Below are 24,150 nucleotides of genomic sequence, written 5' to 3' on the forward strand. Positions count from 1 at the left end.
CGGGACTAGAACTCACCATCTCCTGGTGCTTGGCTCAAAGTCACCCAGCCAGCTTCCATGCCTACGGCGGGACTAGAATTTAGTCTCCTGAGCCATAATACCCATAATACTCATCCTTGAATTTTCATTTTTTCTCTGTTCTTTCCCGTCTCTTTTTCCTTGAATGCTGTATCTTTTAGAATTCGAGCCTATAGGCCAAGAACTATCTCGTTTTATTGAGATATAAGCCACTTTGAAAGACCTCCTGGGTGAAGATCAGAGAACAAATGCATTTTTTAAAAATCAAATGAACACAGAACACGAGGATGGGTTTCAATGAAAATGGAAATGACGTTCTTCACATCCCGATCCTGGACCAGCAGAGGAATCAATGAGCTGCTCAGCGGGTTATTTACTGATGGCTGACAAGAAGGATGAAGACAGCCCTCCCCCAGCACATAAAGTAAATCTATTTCCCGAAAGCCAACTCTGTCTGGATATAAATTCTTTGGGGCACAATTGAGCAGCGACCAATTATGGCTCTCTGATGACCGTTTTTATTTTGGGCTGCGGGAAATGTACCCCAAGGAAACCGGGGAAGGATTTACGCTTGGAAGGCAGTGATTAATACAGTTCCAGGAATCAGAAAACTTGGCTTTTTTTTTGCAGTTGGCGCCCTCCTTATTTTCAGACCATAAAACACACAACAAGAGCATTAGAAGTTAAAATGTCTGACCTTGGGAAGCCGTCTCCTTACCTGCAGTTTGTTGAGGGAGGACAGAAGTCCCGGCTCCATCTTCTGAAAGTTGATAGTGGCCAAAGCTATTGAGAAAGAGGGAAAATGGGCAGAAAAAGAAAAGATTTCAACTAGGCTACAACCAACAGCAGTTAATCCACAGGTAATCCTTGACTTATGGAGTATATGTAAGGACCCACCCCATTTTGCATCTTAAGAAGACAGAACTCTTGGAATAATTCTTCCAACAGGCATCCTTTATTAAGAGAAAATGGTTGCAGGCGTTCTAGACAGGACTTGGGGTCCAAGCTCTCCCATTCGAGGTTTTAAGGGGTTCCCCAGCAGCCCCACCCAATCACCCCATTCTTCCAGCGACAGTCTCAGGCATTACACTCCCACCCCCTTTTCCTTACTGCTGGCTGGCTGGAGACTTCAGAGAAAACTACATGAAAGGTAATAGCCCCCTTTGTTATGATTAGGCCTTTTGGTGCTATCCACATTCAGTTTCTTTGAAGTGTATTGAAGGAAGTGAGGGCCATAAAGCCCCTTTGTTCACCCCCTTCCCTTCACCATATGGCAGAATCCAGGGAAGGCAGAAATGGGGTTTTCTATAGTTGATAACTAAAGATGAAATATAATTGGATTCTGACATCAGTATAACTGGGACCAGTATTTCTGTGGCTGAGTAAGGCAGTTGTTAAGGGTGTCATGCCCAATCGTATGACCTTTTTGGCCATGGTTCTTAAGCAAAGAGAAGGACCAGGGATGACATGATAGCAGTGTTCCAATATCTCAGGGGCTGCCCCAAAGAAGAGGGAGTCAAGCTATTCTTCAAAGCACTGAAGGCAGGACAAGAAGCCCCTCAGGGCTGGCTGAGGAATTCTGGGAGTTGAAGTCCACAAGTCTTAAAGTTGCCAAGTTTGAAGACCCCTGCTTTGAACGGTCCCTAAATGAAATATTATAAGTCAAGGATTACCTGTAATGTCTATTCAAGACAGGCACAATTGCAACACACAACATACTTTAGGCCAGAAGGACTAGTGGCTTAGTTCTTTCCAAAACCAAGACCTCACACGGCACAGATGTAAAATCCAGGGTGCAAAATTCAACAGGACAGGCAGAGAGAGAGTGACAGAACTGCACCTAAACTAGCCAGGATGACATTTTCTCTTGCGGGCAACAAGCCACAACAACAGACCACTCTTCCTTTCTTCTCCTTTTTTTTCCCCCAGCCTGCCTTTTATTCACCCTTTTGTGCATTCTCAGGGCCACCTCTTCCGAGGCTGTCAGCGTTGCATCACTCAGGGCCCTAGTTATTCCGCATTCCTGATTACTTGACATGTTGACTCTAATGAGCAGATTGTTGTGACATCTGAAGCAGGGGCTGGGGCCGAGGCACACAAGCCCGCCGGGAAATACACAACTCCCAGCCAGGGGATGAATGAGAGAAGAGCGAGCAAGCGCTCGCAGGCAAGTCAACACATTCGTGCAAAAACACAGAACAAGGCTCAAAGCTCTTTCTCCCTCCCCCCCCCAATTGTCCCTACTATTAGAAGGGAGAGAGCGACCCCACATGGACCAGACGGGGATAGCTGCAACTTAGAGAAAGAGAAATCAATTTAAGTGGGATGCCATAGCTCAAATGGGCAGCCTGCTCAGGACTTGCGTTTCAAAAGGGCAAAGGCAACAGGAAGCAGCCCTGAACGCTCACGGTTTATTAATGTGGGCCTTGCAAGTGGCTCTGCTTTGAAGCAAGCAAAGAGAATCTCCACGTTAGATTGGGCAAAAGAATGATGCAAGAAAACGACATGATTTGTACTAAGCCTTGGAAAGAAAACCCAGGACAGATTTATTTACAGAGTTAAAGAGCTGGAAGGGACCTTGGAGGTCTTCTAGTCCAACCCCCTGCTCAAGCAGGACGTTCTATACCACTCTGGACAAATGGCTGTCCAGTCTCTTCTTGAAAACCTCCAAGGATGGAGAACCCACAACTTTTGGAGACAAGCCGTTCCATGGACTAATTGTTCTCATTGTCAGGAAATTTCTCCTTTTAGTTTTAGACTGGATGTCTCTTTGATAAGTCTCCATCCGTTACTTCTTGTCCTGCCCTCAGGTGCTTTGGAGAATAAGTTGACCCCCCCCCCTCTTCCCTGTGCAGACCCTCAAATATTGGAAGACAGTTACCAAGTCATCCCTGGTCCTTCTCTTCGTTAGATTAGACATACCTAGTTCCCATTTATTTTTTCATTATTTATTCATTCATTCATTTATTCATTCTGGCCTCTGGTTTGGCCATCTCTCTGTTAATTGCAGAGAGGGCCAAATCCTTAATTTTGTACCAGAGCATTGCGATGTGTCATCATGAAGTTCATCTTATCATTTTGATTAGATTTAGTGAAGCTCTTTCTGCATATCTGATTGGGTTACTTGCCTGGAGCATACTAATGGAATGAAAATAAGTTTTAATAAATTAGTAGGCAAAGACGCACACACAAACCCATTCTGGAAGCCGGCCGTATAATTTATGCACTCATCCTTTGCGTGCAGTCGGCATAGAGTAAGGAAAATTGGACATAACAATTGGGTGTCAGAAACCATGCAGGCAAGTCTAGCAATTTTAAGCATTATATATCCAAATTCTTTCTCATTAGCCTCACAAATTTATTCTACTTCCAGTAGGATTAGAGGCTTTATTGGCAAAGTAAAATGGGGGGGGGAGGGGAGAAACAAAGATAGTAAAATTCTAAATCGTATTTTTAATCAACTGGCGGTAGGTCTGTTTTTTCAATGCTGTTGAAACTTTGAATGTTTGCTTAGACCAGAAATGTCAAACTCGCGATGTCATGTGACATTACGCAACGCATCGGGATGGTTTTGCCATTGCCGGCAATGGGGTGGGCGCGGCTTCCGGATGACACCCCTGGCTTAGACGAATAGTTGCAATTCCAGGATTACCTGTACACATATTCTGAGCCTTAAATAGAAGAATAATTTCAAAAGCTTTCTATGGCATGCAAATACTTTATAGCACTGCTGGTTACTCACATGTATTTAAACACAAAAACCCCCAAATTTACATTTTTTTTTTTTACAATTTTTGTAAAATCGTAGCAGATAGGTGATACCGTACCACGTATTTTTTTTTTAATCTCAGTCACAACTTTGCTCCAGAATAACCCAAGTTACCTCCTTCTACGGTGCCAGCATTCAGGCCATCTTTATTATCCGAGGTCATCAATAATTCCACCACATTCCTGCTTAACAAGGCCTGCGAGAAAGAAAAATCAGCATGCTGAAGTTTAGAGCTGATATCCCAGAAGAAGCCGGGATCAGGAACAAACCATGGTTTGAAGGGAGTTACTCTTTCCGGGACCAGTGTGATTCTGACCCAGATCTCCCAAAAGTGCTTCTCCAAAAGGCAACTGGCCTTTCGTGGTTTTGTTTTGTTTCTCATCCAAAAAGCTTCTTCAGTTCTAACTGAAGTTAAACCAAGGAAGAGGCCAGCTAGCTGCCTTTTGAAAAAACACCTGTGGGACAACCAGGACCTGGATGTTTGAGAATCCTCACAGACATTCTGACCCAGATGTTACGAGGACCAAGAGAAGCTGGAAAACCCCTGCTGTTCATCAAGGCATTTCTGATGCTAGCCTTGATCCATGCAGAGGCCTCGGGATTTCCTGCCCAATCGTTACAAATTGCCTTCTGTGCATCCTTTTTATTGGATCACAAATATAAACCAGGATTACAGATCTGGGTTGCAAAACGTCAGGCCACCACAGGGCGGCTGCAAAGACACATCTGTATATTGCAATGGCCAAGACTTTGATAGCCCAACTTGAACAACTAGAAAAGAAACATGGAACAGGTAGTCCTCGAATTACGAATGGTCCTTCAGTAACCATTCAAAGTTATTACAGCCACCCCCCCACACACTAAAAAAAAAAAAAACTACTTGCAACCTAGGATTCAAACTTCTGACAATGCCACTCTCCTCTCTGCGGTCATATGACCACAAATTTCAGGCCTCTTGGCATTTGGCCACCTTATGGTGGTTTGCAGTGTCTTGTGGTCACATGGCCAAGATTTAAAATGTTTTGCTGGAAACTGCGTTTATTTTCGATTTCAGGCAACCCCTCCCCCATCTCATTGAGAACAATGAGTCTGCTTAACGACCTTAGTATTCACTTATCAACCAGGGCCAAAAAGGCGCTAAAATCAGGTGCGGTCACATAGTGACCCGCTTAACGACTGTCACAAGAGAGAGAGGACTGGCAGTAGGCCACCTTTTTCAGTGCCGTTGTAACTTTGAACAGTCGCTGTTGTAAATCCAGCCAGGTAACCCTGGCATTAATGCCTCTGCACCGACGTTTCCTCCAGATAAGGGACGAGGGCCCACCGTGAGTGGAATTTCCCAAGCTTTAAACTGATCCTCTCTCAGCACCTGCCTGCCTGCCTGCCCAGGACACAGGCGGTGACCTGCAAAGTCCTCTGCTGGATGAGATGGCAGAAGGAGAACCTTAATCAAATTAGCCGGCCTCTCCAGATTACCGGGTTTTACAAAGCAGCTTCGGTTTGGTTCGCAAAGTAATCTACAACAAAGGAGCAAGCGCTACGTCTTTTGCTACAGTGCCAAAGGTTCATTTTATGAGTCTCAAGCTATTTGCTTCAGAAACTTTTCAGCTTTGTGGACCGGCAGGTGAGGGGGGGGGGGAAAGAGGGATTGTTTCCCACAAGTGGCAGGCAAGCATCTGTGAGCGTGCCGCCTCGTTCATGTGAGTGGCAAGCCCGCCTGACACGCCAGCAGCCCGGTTCCAAATGGCTCAAGGCCCGGAGATCTCTTTGTGTTTGCAAGAAAGCTCAGGAATCTTTTTAAGGAGAGATCCCTGTGTTCTAGAGTGGGAAGGAACCGTGGAGTTCCACCCTTGTTCCATGCAAGAATCCGAATTAAAGCGGCCCCACTGAATGGATGGATGGATGGATGGATGGATGGATGTCTAACCTTCACATGTCTTCCTAGAACTATTAGGAACTTTGGAGATGGGCAGCCAACACATTTAAAAAATAATAAATTAAAAGGTACAAAATAAAACCATCCTACTATTTAACCAGCTTCTCCTTCCCTGTAACTTTCATATTACTATATTACTCTTTTGTTTGTTAGCAAGAGGCGGTGGATAATGAGACGGACAGCATGTTAAGTTTAAGGAATTTAACAAATATCACTCCAGTTTCATGGGATCAATCAGATCAACTCTTGGATGTTTCAACTCGTGTGTGTGTGTGTGTGTGTGTGTGTGTGTGTGTGTGTGTAGGTGTGTACTTGTTTTGCTTTTATGTGATGTGTATCAGCAGCATTTCTTTTTAACTTCAAAGGAGATGGATAACTTTACCTGCTTTATGTAGGCCATGTAATTTTGGTCCTGGGCGTACGAGCCGTATTCGTTCTCCACCTGCATGGCTATAATTGGCCCTCCATTTTTGTACTAGGAAGAGAAGCAGGAGAACATAAGCAGATAGGGAGCAGCTGGCGGATCTAATTACTTTATTTGGGAAGATTAATGGAGAAGGACTCTGTACAGTTTTGCCTTGTCTCTCCATGGCTTGCTCTGAAGTTCCACTTTAAAAGTGACTTAGAAAAACCTCTGAACCTCACCAGAACACGAAAAATGGGAAACCAAAGGTTCCCTCTGTCAAGGATGCTTTCAGCAGGCAGAGATGTTGCAAATCAAAAGTATCTGCTCTATCCTCTCCCTACCACTGACCTTTCCAATTGCAAGATACCTTTGAACATTCAATAGCATCCCTGTAAGGTCTAGAAAATTAATCTGGGGCGTGTGGACAGGATAGCCTCTACCTGGTTTTCAATTCTGGTGCGATAAAGATTGTGTGATTTAAAAAAAAGAAAGAAAGAAACCCCAGGAATAAGTAAACAAAGGGGGTGATGTTATTTACCTGAAGATGGACCACTTGGGGCATCAGGTGGTCAAAGTAAGAATCTACAGCCTCAGTAAAACCCTTATAGGTTGTCCTCAGCTGCATTTCAGGATCCTGAAGCAACCAGCTAGGAAGGAGGATGATCAGATCATTGATTAAAATAGGAGAAGATGAAATAAAAAAACCCTCATGACCCCTGGCAGTTTTTGCTTCCCCCCCCCCCCATTCTTAAGCGGGCTTGAAAGAAATGGGCTGGGGCAGACTGGATATTCAGCTTGGTTTTAAATTGTTTTTAAATGCTTAAAGAAGTTTTTTAAAATATTAATACATATGCGAGCACGCGCACACAGACATACACACATCTTAGGAAAAGTGGCTAAAAATGATTATGTTGCACCTGTTTAGAATGGAGAAAGAAGAAAGAAAGAAAGAAAGAAAGAAAGAAAGAAAGAAAGAAAGAAAGAAAGAAAGAAAGAGGGAGGGAGGGAGGGAGGGAGGGAAGAAAGAAAGAAAGAAAGAAAGAAAGAAAGAAAGAAAGAAAGAAAGAAAGAAAGAAAGAAAGAAAGAAAGAAAGAAAGAAAGAAAAGGGGAGGGAAAACCTTGGATAGTTCTAATAGGCGTAATATAATATTTTTTCTACTCACTTTACCTATGCATTTTCTAAACTCTTCCTAATGCAATATAATTTCACGTTGACATTTTTCCCACAGAAATGACCATGTGCACTTTTTCTTAATATCTATACACATTTCATGATTTCTGAATTTAAAAGGGGGAGATATTTTTTGCATAAGACTGCATTGGCCTTGAATACAAGTTCAAATTGGGTAAGTTTGCCTTAGCATGCAAGGCATGTTTTTTTTCATCCTTTCTAAATCAGCCTTAAATTGCAGGTTTAAATATCTGAAAACATTTAAAATATGCAACGGCATGGAATTATAGAAAACCAACTCAGAGTCAGCTCACTGAAAAGTGAAGAGAGAGAAGATGGGGAAGGTTAAGAGGGAAAAACTCTCTTTGAGCTAAGATTCTCTAGACATCCAATCTCTGGGGGCAAAGACAAGTGGAAAAAAAAAACAAATAAGTAGGACAGGTGAGTGTCGAGCATCCCCTTGGGATCCGGTAACTAGGAAGGATTTTCAGAGATGACGATGGACTCAACGAGAGTATTGCTTTAGGGTCTGGCATCAACAGGTTATCCCCAGAGGGAAGAAATAAAACCAATGAAGGAAAATAAAAAAGTAACACAGCTAAGGAAGTCAGCCATTCGTTCCAGTAACTAGAAAGGAAGATGGAGGTATCTGGAGAAACAGCCAAAAATGCAGGCCAAATCATCCCACACAGGTTAAATTCCCAGTCTAAGGGCAGTTTCTGTGAAATGTTGTACAGTGCAACACATCATCTGTAGTCCCAAAGGTGCTTTTTCAGGAGGCAACTAAACTTTCTTGTTTTTCTTTGAAGACGTTTTGCTTCTCATCCAAGATGCTCCTTCGGCTCTGACTGGACGGTGGGGAATGGAAGCGTGAGCTGAAGAATCTTCACGGATGAGAAGCGAAACGTTTTCAAAGAAAAACAAGGAAGTCCAGTTGCCTCCTGAAAAAGCACCTTTGAGACAGCCATGACCTGGGTGACTGAGAATCCCCACAGAAATGTCATCTGTAGGTTGATGGTCACAGTCAAAGAACAAAGCCTCCTTCTATCAAACTTGGCTTTTACGGAGTTGAGCGTTCGTCTATCACAGTGGTGGCGAACCTATGGCACGGGGGCCAGAGGTGGCACTCGGAGCCCTCTCTGTGGGCACACGCATCGTCGCCCCAGTCCTAGGCCTTCAGCTGGGTTTTATAAAACCTTTCCGCTTTAGGCCTCCGCCATGTGCAAAAAAAAAAAAAAAAAAAGGTTCAATCAGTCAATTTCAACTTCTCGCGGGAAAAAAAAAGTTCTTGCAAAGTTGGAATTGATTGATTGAACTTTTTAGTCCCACCCAGTCTGCCGTTACCATCGCAGCCATGCCCACCCAATGGGCCACACCCACCCAGCACTCGACAATGCATAAGTGGGTTTTGGGTTGCAGTTTGGGCACTCGGTCTCTAAAAGGTTCGCCATCACTGGTCTATCATATTCAGAATAAGCGGAGAAGCTAACGGATACCCCTGGATGTTCTAATCTAGAGCGAGGGTGCCCAACATTTGGCAGCAGAGCTGACTGGGGAATTCGGTGGGTTGAACTCCACGTCTTCAAGTTGCCAAGGTTGGACACTCCTGTTCTAGAATATAACTCACATCAAGATGGTAACCAAAGGCAGTGGAGGGCCAATAAACTGAGAAAGCTTCCTTGGGGGTCATTTAGCAAATTATACATAGAAAGGTTTGTGGAGAGTCCAAAATTGGAACTGGCAACCCTTGTCTTCATTGAGATTGTAAGTGGCAGGTGCTGACCTAGAACAGTCCTGGCACGTCCATGCTGCCTATAGCCGGATCCAGACCGAAAGCTCAGGGTCACCTTCCTTTCTTTCTACAGCTGAGTTCCTCAGCCAAGTCCAATCCAGAGTTTACCCCATTTGTGGAGTTTCTGGTGCTCTTTGTGGAGCTGGTGTGGAGTTCCTTGGTGGCCTTCTGGCAGATCTTACATGACCCAACTAAGGTAATATCATCAGTGCTAGAAGGGGGGGGGCTTGCCCTGTCACTGTTGTTGGGAGTGATCTTGGTGGCTGTTGGGTTAGGCCAGGGGTAGGCAACCTTGGCTCTTTTATGACTCGTGGACTTCAACTCTCAGAATTCCTGAGCCAGCCATGCTGAGGGGAAAGGGAGAGGTTTCCAAGCTGAGCCATGCTGGCTCAGGAATTCTGGGAGTTGAAGTCCACGAGTCATAAAAGAGCCAAGGTTGCCTACCCCTGGGTTAGGCTGTTGTTTTTTTGTTTGATTTTTAGTCTGGGCTGCCTTGATTGGGCTTTTGTTTCCTGCTTGATTGTTGGTCTGTCATCAACACTGGTGTTAACCTCTTGTTATCTGGGTGTTAATTGCTGGTGAGGGGGGTGTTTTGACAGACCAATCAAGGAACTAACAGGAAAACAACCATCTCTCCAAGCCACTACTATATTAACAAAGAGCAAACCCCACTCCCTTCTAGCACTGATGATGTTGCCTAGTTGGGTCATGAAACGTCTGCAAGAAAACAACCTAGCTCAGAGAGCACCCAGGACCCCACAGTTCCACCTTGAGCCACTAATGTTCCACTTGCCCTGTCGGCTCTGGAGGCTGGAAATCAAGATACTTAGATGCAATCACTGCTTTTCGTGCCTAGAATAAACCAACATGTCCTACTTGTGCTCTCCACAGTTATGGATGCCTGGGTCATTCTCTTGAAAACGTTATCCACTGCTTTTATGTGAAATATGCGTGGAGGGAGGGAGTGAATGGAAGGAGGGCAGAAAATGCTTTTAGGCTGAATAATTGAACGCAGAAGGAACAAATGGTGCTTTTATTCTGGGTGGCAAGAAAAACACTCTGGCATCGGGCAGAGTCCTCATCCCTGTCACCCTGCATAAAGCTGGCCTATTGTTCCCTTCTCCCCTCTTCCTACTCCATCTGCCTGGCTCTGACGACAGGGCTCCTAATTCCCAAGATAGCTTGTCCTTCTCTATTCGTCAGGCCCTCTTCCCACCCTGCTTTTAAGTCTCAGGACTGCAGGGTAGAAATGTCGCTTGTGCACGGCTTCAAAGTGTGATGGGGAGAACTTTAACAGAAGGCCAGGCTTCGCTGACACACCTTCTCTAACAATTTCAACCCAGAAACAGGGAACTTGCATTCTAAAAGATGGCTGGGTTTTTTTTCCCCCCTATTTGTTTGAGAAATGTTTCTGTGGGGAATTTGGCCTGAACTTCCGACCCAAAAGAGCAGGCAGTGGGTGTCGCCGGAGGACTTCAGAGCTATTTTCTGACTCCGGTGAAGCAAAGAGGCGTTCCTTATCATCATTTGCACGGATTCCTGGGGAGGGAGGGGCAGAAAAACAGAAGCAGTTTCAAAGCCTCGCGGTCCCTAATCCCCAGGCAGAAGAAATGTCTTTTAACCCAGCTGGGTTAAAAGGTTGCGACCGTTGGCTATCCCAAAATTGCTTTTTTCCAAAAGGCAACTGGATTTTCTTGATGTTTTTTTTTTCCTCTGAAAACGTTTCGCTTCTCATTCAAGAGGCTTCTTCAGTTCTGGAATGAGAAGCAGAACGTTTTCACAGAAAAAAATCCAAAACTTTGGGACAACCATCACCTGGATGATTGAGAACCTCCGTAGACATATATATGCCCATTGGCTACTTTTTAAGTATCTAGTGGCTCTCACAAAGAAGAGGGAGCATATAACACTTTGCTAAGCTTGTAATGGGGAAGAAATAAACAGAAGGACAAGGCTGACACTGGAATACAGAACTTTAAGCTGCAGGACAACTTTTTAAGGCAGGCTTCTCCAGTTTAGGAGTCGCAACTTATATTTTAAAACTGCAACATCTAAAAATGTCAGGAAGGCGAAAGGATGGGGGAACACTGCTCTGAGTCGAAATAAATATCATTTGGAAGGACAGTTCCTTGGAATATGCCAAGCAGAAGGTTTGCTACTATCATGAAACCAAATTAATTCTTTATTACAAGCAAGGATCAGAAGGTACACACAGCAAAATTAGCAATGCAGACCGGATACATTTCATTTCAGAAGAAACAGCCTACTGATACGTAGAACATTTAAAATAAAATAATATTTGATAAACAAGGTCCATTGCAAAGGACTCAGTTTGCCTGGACTCTTACATTCTACCCTGCTGCATCTGTCCCAGCGTCTCCGTTCTATTTATGCTCTAAATATCAGATTTCTGTCCTCAGAAGTAGACTTATGAAAGCTGCAGACACACATTAAGGAGTAACATTTTAACCAGAAGTCAAAATCATTCAGACTTACCTGGGTAGACCACCAAGATCCCACTCGGAGCAGATATACGGTCCGGGGCGCAGAATCACCCATAGTCCTACTTCTTCTGCTATCCTAAGAAAAGCCCTAGAGAAGCAAATGGGAAATGGCAAAACCACTGCAAAGGCAGAGCACTCTCTAATTTAGCAAAGGAAGCTCAAAATAGCAATCACAATTAGACTTATATACCGCTTCATTGTGCTTGACAGCCCTCTCTAAGCAGTTCATAGAGTCAGCCTATTGCTTCCCAACAATCCGGGTCCTCATTTTACCGACCTCGGAAGGATGGAAGGCTGAGTCAACCCTGAGCCAGTCAGGATCAAACTGTTGCAGTCGGCAGAGTTAGCCAGCATTGCTGCATTCTAACTCCTGCACCACCAGGGCTCAAAAACCAACTTTATCTAAAGACCTAGTTACAGAATGGTGGGATTATTAAAAAGGAGCCAGGTATATATTAGATCAGTGGTTCTCAACCATTTGGGATCGAACGACCATTTCACGGGGGTCACCAACAACGCAGTCCGCCATTTCCCCCCCCCCTTTTCCTTAGCTGTGCTACTCCCTTTTATTCTATTGGCTTTTGAAAGCCAATAGAATAGACTCTCTTGAATAGAGTCTAATTCTATTGCCTTTCAAAAGCCAATAGGAATTGTCCAGGCTATCTCTGCCCTGCTGAGCCCGCCAAAAGTCCCATTCTGCAAACGGTGCTGCACCAGTTGAATAGTCCTCGACTTACGACCGGTTGAGTAGTCCTCGACTTACGACCGGTTGGGGGTCGCGGCATTAAAAAGGTTGAGAACCACTGTATTAGATGAAATGTGAGTAAATACTAACTGCTAGAGGGATCTTGGAATCCTAGTGGACAATCACTTAAATATGAGCCAATAGTGTGCTGCAGCCACCAAAAATGCCAATGTAATCCTAGGTTGCATTAATAGGGGAATAGAGCCATGGTGGCACAGTGGTTAGAATGCAGTACTGCAGGCTATTTCTGCTGACTGCCGGCTGTCAGCAGTTCGATTCCTATAGGCTCAAGATTCACTCAGCCTTCCACCTGTCCGAGGTTGGTAAAATGCGGACCCAGATTGTTGGAGGAAATAGGCTGATTCTGTAAACTGCTTAGAGAGGGCTGTAAAGCACTGTGAAGCGGTATATAAGTCTAAATGCTATGGCCATTGCTATAGAATCAAGTTCATGTGAAATGAATTTTCCCACCAGCTAAGTTCTGTCGAAGGTTTTGCAGAGTTTGCCAAAGTTATAGCTATCATGGCTCAAATGTCATCCTCTCTCTCTCTCTCCATCAGGATCTTATGCTGATGGCCGTATAGAGATTTTATTGAAATATTACTTTTATTTATACATCTCAAAACAGTGTACATAATGCCCGTCCCCTGATCATTTTTTATTATAATCCACAGCACAAGAACCTCCTGTATATCTGATTTCCGACTCAAACCATCTCCTCACGCTTTTGCTCATATAAAGCATCCCTCTTTTTTGCAGTACTGTATAGGAATGAGAAGTTCAGCAGAGGCAATTTTGATATGCACAAATACAGCGTAGGTGGCACCATGCTCAACAGTAGTAACTGTGAGAGGGACCTCGGAGTCCTAGTAGACAATCACTTAAATATGAGCCAGCAGTGTGCTGCAGCTGCCAAAAAGGCTAACACAGTGCTAGGCTGCATTAACAGAGGGATAGAATCAAGATCACGTGAAGTATTAATACCACTCTTCAATGCCTTGGTAAGGCCACACTTGGAATACTGCATCCAGTTTTGGTCACCACGATGTAAAAAAGATGTTGAGACTCTATAAAGAGTACAGATAAGAGCAACAAAGATGATTAGGGGACTGGAGGCTAAAACATATAAGGAACGGTTGCTAGAATTGGGTATGTCTAGTTTAACGAAGAGAAGGACAAGGGGGGACATGATAGCAGTATTCCAATATCTCAGGGCTGCCATAAAGAAGAGGGAATTAAGCTATTTTCCAAAGCACCTGAAGGCAGGACAAGAAGCAATGGGTGGAAACTAATCAAGGAGAGAAGCAACCTATAACTAAGGAGAAACTTCCTGACAGTGAGAACAATTAATCAGTGGAACAGCCTGCCTCCATAAGCAGTAAATGCTCCAACACTGGAAGTTTTTAAGAAGAGACTGGACAGCCATTTGTCCGAAATGGTGTAGGGTTTCCTGCCTGAGCAGGGGGTTGGACTAGATGACCTCCAAGGTCCCTTCCAACTTTACTACTACTATTATTATTATTATATCAGAAGAAAGAAAACAGATTTTTACGTTGCTGGGATTTCTTTCCTAAAGAAAAGGCAGATCTCCTGATAGATACGTACTGCAGATCCAAGTCTCCGCTGAAGTCAAATCTTCCTCTGATGGCCTCATGAAGGTTCCAAGGGACATACCTGGAACAGGGCAGTGAATAAATATCTCCCAAAGGAAGGCACACGACACACCCAATTTTACGACTTTGTTAAGCATACCCCCATGGCCATTAAGGAAATGCTGGGCTTCTTAAGGGAACCAATGGTTTGCTCTGGGTATGGCTTTGGGCGAAAACCAGAAATAAATGCTAGGTTTGGGCAAAAAATGTGCTAAAACGTGCTTGTCGGATTGCAGGATGCGGCAAACAGCTGTAAACGCAACCTGGTTGCTAAGTGCCCGATGTGTGGTCACGTGACTGTGGGATTCCCCCAACCATCAAAACTACCAAACCTGGGTTGTAAAGTACACCCCATGTATGTCAGAACTTTGAATACCCTTGAAGAGCATTCGGAGGCTGCAGTTGGTTCAGAATGCAGCCGCGAGAGCGATTGTGGGCGCGCCAAGGTACACCCACGTGTCACCTATCCTCCGCGAGCTGCACTGGCTTCCTGTGGGTCTCCGGATGCAATTCAAGGTGTTGGTTATCACCTTTAAAGCCCTTCATGGCTTAGGATCAGGTTACTTACAGGACCGCATACTGCCGCATAGTTCCCAGAGACCGGTGAGGTCCCACAGATTGGGCCTCTTTCAGGTCCCGTCGGCCAGACAATGTCGGCTGGCGGGCCCTCGGGGAAGAGCCTTTTCTGTGGTGGCTCCGATGTGGTGGAATCAACTCCCCCCCGAGATTCGAACTATTCCCACCTTGCCGGCCTTTAAGAAAGCCATTAAAACTCTCCTGTTCCAGCAGGCCTGGGGTTGATGTCCCCGGGGGGGCCGGGATACGATTGGGACATGCTGTATGAATGCACTTATTTTTATTGTTATATTTATTGTTTTAATTTTGTACGCTGCCCTGAGTCCCTAGGGATTGGGCGGCATATAAATTTTATTAAAATAAACTAAATAAATAAATAAATAAACTTTGAATGGCCACTAAGCCACAAGTCCTAAGTCAAGGACTACCTATATTCCAATGGAGTCAGCAAGGAGGCCAAGCTGAGGGAGCCGCGAAAGAGACAAGCCTTACGTTGTGAGGGTGTTCAGGCCACAGGCCTTCATCTTGACCAAGCGGTCTTTCCAATATTCTCGGGGGATGCGGAAATAGTGCACTGAGCCGCCGAGGATGCGAAAGGGCTTCTCCTCCAGCAGGAACTGGGAGTGCTTTGCCTGCAAGCCCAGCACCCGGCCCCAGAACCGCATGGGAATTATGTTCGTCGTGCTGAACCTGAACAGGAAGGAAGGAAAAGGATAACAGTAGCAAAGCCAGCTAGAGAGTCAGCTTAATCCAGTGGTTAATGCACCAGGCTAGAAAGTGGGAGACCGTGAGTTCTAGTTCCACCTTAGTCATGAAAGCCAACTGGATGACTTTGGGCCAATCAACAGGAGACTGTAAGTTGTAGTCCCGCCTTAGGCATGAAAGCCGGTTTCATGCCTAGGGCGGGACTAGAACTCCCAGTCTCCTGGTGATCGGCCCAAAGCTACTCAGACAGCTTTCATGCATAAGGTGGAACTAAAACTCCCAGTTTCCTGGTGATCGGCCCAAAGTTACTCAGACAGCTTTCATGCATAAAGTGGAACTAGAACTCCCAGTCTCCTGGTGATTGGCCCAAAGCTACTCAGACAGCTTTCATGCATAAGGTGGAACTAGAACTCCAAGTCTCCTGGTGATCGGCCCAAAGCTACTCAGACAGCTTTCATGCATAAGGTGGAACTAGAACTCCAAGTCTCCTGGTGATTGGCCCAAAGCTACTCAGACAGCTTTCATGCATAAGGTGGAACTAGAACTCCAAGTCTCCTGGTGATCGGCCCAAAGCTACTCAGACAGCTTTCATGCATAAGGTGGAGCTAGAACTCCCAGTCGCCTGGTGATCGGCCCAGAGTTACTCAGACAGCTTTCGTGCATAAGGTGGAACTAGAACTCCCAGTCTCCTGGTGATCGGCCCAAAGTCACCCATCCACCCAGCTTTTATGCCTATTTTGCCTCTTCTCTCCTCTATTTAACCCATTTCACAGGGCAGGATTTTGTAACCTCTCTCTTTCTGCCTTTCTTTGCCCTTCTTCAAGTTTATCCTTCCAAAGGAAGAATCTTTTCTATTTCCCTTCAGCACCCATGATTTAACTTTGGAAATTCTCCTTTACTTCATCAATTTGAATGCTGCCTGCTTTATTTTGGATCTCGGGGCGAGGGGGGGGGGGAGAGAACCACAGCTTCAGGAGGAAATCTTCAACCCAGATTTGAAAACCCTGAAAAAGGTAACTGAACAGACGGCGGAAAATGGGACGCTGCAAAAGAATGGGTCCCTGCAGGTGTGCCGATGCAGAGCCTGTTTTCAGACACAAATGTTTAAAATGTTCCAGTCTGCAACGCCATTCTGGCAGCACCCAGCTGTGTCGTCAAGCAAGAAGCAAATATAAAGGGGCACAGAGAATCCGGAATTCTGCCATGCCCTGTTTCCTTAACCAACAAAACACTTTGCATGGATGAACTAGAAGGGAACTATTTTTATTCAAGACACCTCCTTTTTTTAGCCAACATTTAGTCCACCGTGAAGGCCAATGTTCTTGGCATTGAGGCTTACCTGCTCCAAGCAAATTTTGAGCCAGCAGGCCAACCTAATAATTCACAGTATTTGTACAGGACTTTCTATCTTTCAAGATCTGTAGGATTCCCAGGCACTGCAAAACGCTGAATAGAATAGAATAGAATAGAATAGAATAGATGGGGATGACGATGGGAATAGAATAGAATAGAATAGAATAGAATAGAATAGAATAGAATAGAATAGAATAGAATATGGAATAAGAATAGAATAGAATAGAATAGAATAGAATAGAATAGGAATAGAATAGAATAGAATAGAATAGAATAGAATAGAATAGAATAGAATATATGGGGATGACGATGGGAATAGAATAGAATAGAATAGAATAGAATAGAATAGAATAGAATAGAATAGAATAGAATAGAATAGAATAGAATAGAATCGTTATCTTTATTGTCACTGGCTAACTCACAACGCAATTAAATGCTGTCCACAGTGCACATGACACACAAGTAAAAACCACAAATAAGAACATAACATTATATACACACATCCTGCACATTCTATTCACCATTGCGCTGCCCCGAAGCAGAAACATAGTGTAGTTAACAAGATCCAGCTTTGAAATTTTGAGATATCCTAGACAGGTTAGAACAGGCAAGATATGGGATGACTGACAGAGGTCTATCATCTCTCAGAGAACTTAATAGGTATAGATTCATCTCTTTCACCTGTAAGCACCAAGGTCACACCTGCTTCTATTAAGTCCAACACAAAACTGATTTACAGCGTCAGCAGTATGTCTTCCTTCGCCCATTACTCTTGATGATAGGCGAGGAATGGATTTCTTATTTGCCTGCTTATTTAAAGTCTTTTAAATCATAGCCAGCTTGACATGGCCTTGCTCTCTGCCATCCTTTCTTTATTTGAAGAACGGCCAGGAAAATTCTCCCCTAGGGACTAACTGATTCAGCATGGCAGACACAGACACACAGACACAAGGGCTTCCCCTACGAGTGTCAGTGTTCCCAATTTCAGCTTTTCCAAATGAAAGGCAACACACCCACACCCACGCCCACGCCCCCACCGGCTGCCCAAAAATGTCAATTTGTAGACATCGCTTTTTTTTTTTTTTGCCCCCACAGTCATCTTTGATCTTCCTCCAAATTTAATTTGCATCATTTGCTCTGCTTAATCTAATGAGAACATCTTTCTTAGAAGTAACCCAGCTCTCTAAGCAAGCTAGGAAAGAAAAAGAAAAAAACCATACATCACATCTTTAAAAAATATACTATAAATCGACAGTGTTCATCAGGGTTTAGTTTTGGGTGTTTTTTTTTCTTTTTTACACATTAATGAATATTGCCCGGGTGTGTACATAAAACAGTAGCCAAATCAAATAGAACAACATATGTGTGTAAATCTCTCTGAATTTCCATTCTGGGAAAAATATTTGTCTGCTTTAACCAGTATCAGATTAATGCTAAATCTGCCCAAAAGCACTTCTGAAAGCGCCTCTTCCAAATCCAATCCTAAGCACTGTACAGACAGTCCTCGGCTTACGACGGTTCACTTAGTGTCCGTTCAAAGTTACAACGGCACTGGAAAAAAATGACTTATGACCGTTTTTCAGACTTATGACCGTTGCAGCATCCCTAGGGTCATGCAGTCAAAATGGAGTCCCTTGGCAACTGACTCATATTTATGACGGTCGCAGTGTCCTGGGGTCATGTGATGGTCCCCTTTTGCAACCTTTGTCAAGCAAAGTTAATGGGGGAAGACCAGATTCACTTAAAAACCGTGTCACTAACTGAACAACTGCGGTGATTCCCTGAACAGCTGAGCCGAGGCAACAAAATGAGGCCAAAGTCACTTAACAAACGTCTCACTTAGCAAGAGAATTTTTGGGCTCCATTGTGGCCGTAAATTGAGGACTACATGCAATCTCCTGTTTTGCAGAAGTCACTCCTGCCAAGGGCCTAACATGACCTTAATGTTTAATTCAATCCTAGGAGAGATTAACTCAAAATACATTCCAATAAGAGGGCTTCTCAAACCACTTGCCCCATTGACCTCAAGCTTTACTTGTTATCCAGCTTTAACAGAGGGAGGCAGCTAAATAGGGCCATGACTTTGGAAGGGCATTCATCCTAGGAAGAGGGTACACCAGCAAGCAGAAACACAAGTAGGTTGGAAGGCAACCTCAGAAGAGTAGAAAGAATTTAAAAAAGGGCTTTCTTATAGGTGCAGGACTTAAATTGTCTAGTGCACATATCGCTAGAAGAGAAAGGAACTAGGAGCAAAATCCGATTCATCAGGATGTACCAATCTGGGTCATAACAGGGTAGCAGATGGCCAATCTGTTAAGACTCCAATTCCCATCAATCCTAGCCTGCAGGTTAACAGCAAGGGATGAGTGTAGTTGTGATCCCAAATTATTAAGAGAATGAAGGTTGGTTTTCTATAGTTTAAAATCCATCTATTCTTTGTAGTTATCTATTCTTTGTAATAATAAAGTTATGAAGAATATACAGCTTTATAGCTTTTATATTCACCTAAACGGATGCATTTACCCCCCACTAAGGGTCTGATCAACTACTGGACATTTGATGGGAATATTTTGCATGTGTCTGTCATGAACTGAGAGATGAAATTATTTTCATACTAATAATTTTTTTGTTTATGGTCACAATACACCAGACTATTTTTTGTGTTTCTAGTACATTTTTTTAGAAAACCCACAGGAAACACAAATAGTCCAACATGGAAGGCTCAACATGAAAGAAACGTTAACTAGGTATGAAACTGATTATGACAACCAATTAAGAATTACTCTACCAGGAAGGCAGCCTTTGATTGGCACTTCATGATGGATGCCCTGTTTCTCTCTCCCTATTTGACCACGGAGAAGGAAGTGATTAAAACACAATTTAAAATATACACATCTCTGTTCAGCTCGACAAAAAAATTGTATTAGACCTTATAGAGCTTGAAAGAAATCCTCAGAGTGGCAATCTTCAAAAATGGTCTTTTATTTAACAACTTGCAAGCAAAGGAATGGACTGGATCACTTTTCCCTTTATCAAAGCAAATCAATTTTTATTATAGCCATAGAGACTGTCGTAAGGGAATAGGATACAGCCTTAAAAGGAAGCCCGCATAAAGGATATAAAAACGGTGAATTTAAATGAGTTATAAAAAGCTATAAGGTATAAAAGATGCACAAATTGAATACATGCTTTAACAACTGAGAAAAGAGCATAAAAAGTTAGCAAGCGGAAAACTATTGGTATTAAGTTTCAGAGTGCCCTAATACAGCAAACCAGATGCACGCTGAAATCTAGTGTATACTGTTGGGCCCCCAAGCCTAAGCCAGAAGCCATCCTCTGATGAATTTAAGAGTGCTGCTGCAGAGAATCTGGCAATATTATATGTTGTAGCAGGACTGTCATCTGAAATCAACAGGATGGTGTAAAATTACCTGGCGCGCCTTGTGTATTTGTGTACTATTAGTAAGATGAGACTGGTATGAATGTTGCTACAGTACAAACACCAGAGAAGAACACGCGTTCAGATTCACCAGCGTCTTTCTTTTACCAGCAGAAAACTACCATGGCGTTAATTCCCAGAAGGCTGTGGCTTTCTTTCGTTTGCAAGCAATATGAGAATTTTGTTTTCATTCTCAGCAAATTGCATGAACTGATTTAGAAACAAACACCAGATTTATCTAAGTAAGCAGGAGAGGAAGCATGCAGCGCTGCCCATCCAATAGACACGAAGAAGCAGGGGAAATGCACATACCAACTTTAGCCAGTCATTCTTTCTCATCTCAGCCTACCTCACATGGCTGTTGTTGTGGGGAAAACAGGAGGCAAGTGTATTAGTGTTAGGTTTTCTGCATGAAAGCCAGTTCGGTGAAGATGCTATAGTTTAGAAACCAGGAGGTTATGAGTTCAAGTGCTGTCTTAGGCATGAAAGTAGGCTGGGTGACTTTGGGCCAATCACCAGGAGGTGGTGAATGCTAGTTCCGCCATAGATATGAATGCCAGCTGGGTGACTTTGGACCAATCACTCTCTCTCAGCCTAACCTTCCTCACAGGGTTGTTTTGTGGGAAAAATAAGAGGAAGGAGGAGTATGAGGAACTTTTGCAGCTTTGAGTTACCTATAAAGTAATACAGGAAGGATTAAGATCTAATCAATGAATAAAGACAGGATGAAAATCTATTATTGCTATTAATAATAAGACCTCTGAAAGAGGCATGCGGTGCACTAACTTGTCCAATTTCTCCTGCGATGCAACCATCCCTTATTTGTGCTGATAAACGCATCTCCCTTGCAACTGAAGGTCAACAGAAAACAAATCGCACATGGGCTGCAATTAAGGCACTAAGTCCTCATTGGCCAAGGCGGCCTGCAGGCTTACCCAGCAGATCTGTGGGTCTTTCTGTAAAACGGCAGGTGCAAGGAAAGAGGGGGGGGTGTCTACCCAAAATAGCCAGATGACCCAGGATGGATCGGAGCGTGCACTCTCTTTCCGACATCCTCTCCTGGTATCTCAACCTGGACCCTGCTGGCATCGTCCCAAAGTCCATGCCAAGTTTGCAACAGGCAGATGTGCCCACCTCACTGTGGGTGGGATGGGGTGCAAAGGGAAGCTTGAAAGCTGCTTGCAGAGAAGAAAAACAACATTTTTTGGAAGGTGGGGAGAAGTCTGCTTTAATAAAGCATAGCTGTGCGCCTGTGTGTGTGTGTGTGTGTGTGTGTGTAAGGGTGTAAGTTTATGTTCCTGCAAAGTCCGAGCAGATGCTGTTGGAGATGGAAGGTCCCCTTTGCAACTGGGGAGGGGGCTGGGGGAGGCTCTCCTAAGGGGATGGGGTGGGAGTGGGATGGGGGGAGGCAGGGGATTGTTCTTTCTTCCCCTCCCCCCGCCTATCTTCTTGCCCCGCCCCGCCGGCTGTGGATGATGGGTTTCGCGGTTGGCAGGTCGGCCAAGGGGCGGCTGGGGATGATGGGGGCTGCATCCGTGGCGGGGAGGGGACACAGGAGAAGAGGGAGGAGGGGAAAAGCAGCTGCCGGGAAGGAGGAGAGAGGGAGGGAAGGAGCCCCGGTGCGCGGATGATGGGTAGGGGAACCCTTGGGATGATGGGCTTGGCAGCGGCCGGAGGAGGAGAGGGGTCCCCCGAGGGGGCGGGGCCGGAGCGCGGCCTGGGGGCGGGGCGTCCCGGCCCCGCCCCCTCTTGCCTCACCTGCGGACGGCGACGGCGGCCAGCAGCAGCACCAGAAGGCCCGCCAGCAGCCGGCGACGGCGGCGCCCCGCGCAGCTCCACATGGCCGAGGGCGCCCGGATAGACCCGGCCCGTCCAGCCCGGCCGCCGCTCCGGCTCCCACGCACGGGCGCCCGGTTACGGGCGGAGGCGCCTCCCATTGGAGGAGGGCGGCCGCGGCGCCGCGCTGCCATTGGTCAACGGCGGGGGAGGCGGGCGCTCCGCCGCGCGGGGCGGCACCCGGCCCCTCGCGCCCATTGGCCGTCGCGGCCGTCGCTCCGGCGCCCCGCCCCGCCGGCTCACCTGTGGCCCGGCGGAGCGCTCCTTACATGCTCAGGAGCTCTCTTGCGTGGCGCTGAAAGTCCCCGAAGGGGCGTCCCTGCGGGTTGGAGGCTGCCCTTCCTTCAAAGCTGGGTCGGTTTGGCTTGGAATCTGAAAAAACATTTCCCGGGTTTGCGCAGCCCTCCCTTGACCCCGACTCGTAAGCCCGTCGCCTGCATTCACACGCAATGATTTCACCCCCCAAGAAAAACTAAGAGAGTTGAAACCATAGGAAGGCTAACGTGTGAACGCAGCCAACGCGGGCCCGGAGAAGCGTGTCCTGCCCAGACACGTGTTGGAGCCGCAGATGGTTCTGCGGCTGATCCCGAAGACGTGAAAGGCATGGAAAAGGAGGGGGGGGGAAATACCAAGAATTGGCTCCACATTTTCATGACGGCGGTTACGGTTCTAACCGTCATGCCGATTGCACCGCATCTCCCTAATCGTATCATCAGATCTCTTAATCCTTCCGATCCAGTCATCAGGCGCATAAATCATCTTCTTTCCCTTGTCATTTACTTCCTTCTTGCCCTTTTCTTTGCTTTCCTTGCCTGCTCTTTTTACTTCGTATTGATTTTCGTTTGTGACAGTGTTTATATTCCTTTAAAAAAGCAATTATTCATACGGAAAAACCCAATTATACATACATACTACGCATTCGGTATACCTACGGTATACACACAAAAAAAGATTTTTGTACAGTCCAGGCAGTCAACTTACAACAGCTTACTTAGGGACCGCTTAAAGTAACGACGCCGCTGAAAAAAAAGTGCTTTAAGACCCTTTTTCACACATTTGCAGCCTCCCCAGGGTCATGTGATCAAAATCCGGAGGCTTGGCAACTGACTCGTATTTATGACAGTTGCAGTGCCCTGGGTCACGTGATTCCCCCTTTGAGTCCTCCTGACAAGCAAAGTCAAGGGGAAGCCAGATTCACTTAACAACCATGTTACTAACTTAACTGTAGTGATTCACTTAACAACAGTGGCAAAAAAGGTTGTAAAATGGGGCAAAGCCCACTTAACAAAGGTCTCACTCAGCAACAACAGAAATTTGGGGAATTGTTATAAGTCGAGGACTACCTCCATTGATTTATTTTCCCCAGGGAGCATTCTCCTCTCTCTCCTTCTCTCTCTTTCTCTCTCACACACACTCTCTCCCTCTCTCCTTCTCTCTCTCCCCCTCCCTCCCTCTCCCTCCCTCCCTCTCCCTCCCTCCTTCTCTCTCTCCCTCCCTCCCTCCTTCTCTCTCTCCCTCTCTCACACTCTCCTTCCCTCCTCTCTCCCTCCCTCCCTCTCCTTCTGTCTCTCCCTCCCTCCCTCTCCTCCTCTCTCTTTCTCTCACACTCTCTCCCTCTCCTCTCTCCCTCCCTCCTTCTCTCCCTCTCTCCTTCTCTCTCCCTCCCTCTCTCTCTCCCTCTCACACACCCTCCCTCCTCTCTCCCTCCCTCTCCTTCTGTCTCTCCCTCCCTCCCTCTCCTCCTCTCTCCCTTTCTCTCACACACTCTATCTCCCTCTCTCCTCTCTCTCTCCCTCCCTCCTTCTCTCCCTCCCTCCTTCTCTCTCTCTGTCTCTCTCTCCCTCCCTCCCTCCCTCTCTCTCTCCCTCCCTCTCTCTGTTTGGGGTGCACCCATCTATGGAATCACCCCCCCCCCCAGAAAGGTGGCTATATTGACCCTGGAAGCCCACTGACTCATCTGGGTCAAAGATGGAACTTTCCCCTGCGGCTCGGTTTTTGTTTTTCGTTTTTTAATTGGGGAGCCATCCTGGGGACATCCCTTCCATCCTGGCAGACTCAGGTGCGTGCAAAGCCGCAACCTAAAGTCATCCATTCCCCCTCCTGCTCAGAGTGTCCACCGGTGGTGAGGTCAAAAGAGTCAAAAGGAATTCATCGATGGGATTCAGAAGCCAGCTTTCTTTCAGGAGCATCAAGAAGGTGGGATGGGATAAATCTTCTCCCCAAACAAGCCAAAAACGGAGCAGATGC

The 24,150-nt window shown here is 45.5% G+C and overlaps 1 protein-coding gene across 1 annotated transcript in view; it reads right to left on the reverse strand.

The window, feature by feature from the left end:
• Positions 1-21,995, reverse strand: part of GLB1L2 (galactosidase beta 1 like 2) — a 39,400-nt gene extending 17,405 nt beyond the window's left edge. Inside the window, exons 1-8 of the mRNA XM_039358372.1 lie at positions 21,826-21,995; positions 15,063-15,260; positions 13,948-14,016; positions 11,590-11,685; positions 6,668-6,776; positions 6,106-6,198; positions 3,902-3,983; positions 737-801 (exon numbers count right to left, since the gene is read on the reverse strand). Coding sequence (XP_039214306.1) covers positions 737-801; positions 3,902-3,983; positions 6,106-6,198; positions 6,668-6,776; positions 11,590-11,685; positions 13,948-14,016; positions 15,063-15,260; positions 21,826-21,908 — 795 coding nt within the window. The 5' untranslated portion in view covers positions 21,909-21,995. The remainder of the gene's footprint in view (positions 1-736; positions 802-3,901; positions 3,984-6,105; positions 6,199-6,667; positions 6,777-11,589; positions 11,686-13,947; positions 14,017-15,062; positions 15,261-21,825) is intronic.
• Positions 21,996-24,150: the final 2,155 nt, after the last annotated feature.

The sequence above is a fragment of the Crotalus tigris genome, unplaced genomic scaffold (assembly GCF_016545835.1).
Source record: "Crotalus tigris isolate CLP2741 ecotype Arizona unplaced genomic scaffold, ASM1654583v1 scf7180000019014.348434, whole genome shotgun sequence".
NCBI classification, from domain to species: domain Eukaryota; kingdom Metazoa; phylum Chordata; class Lepidosauria; order Squamata; family Viperidae; genus Crotalus; species Crotalus tigris.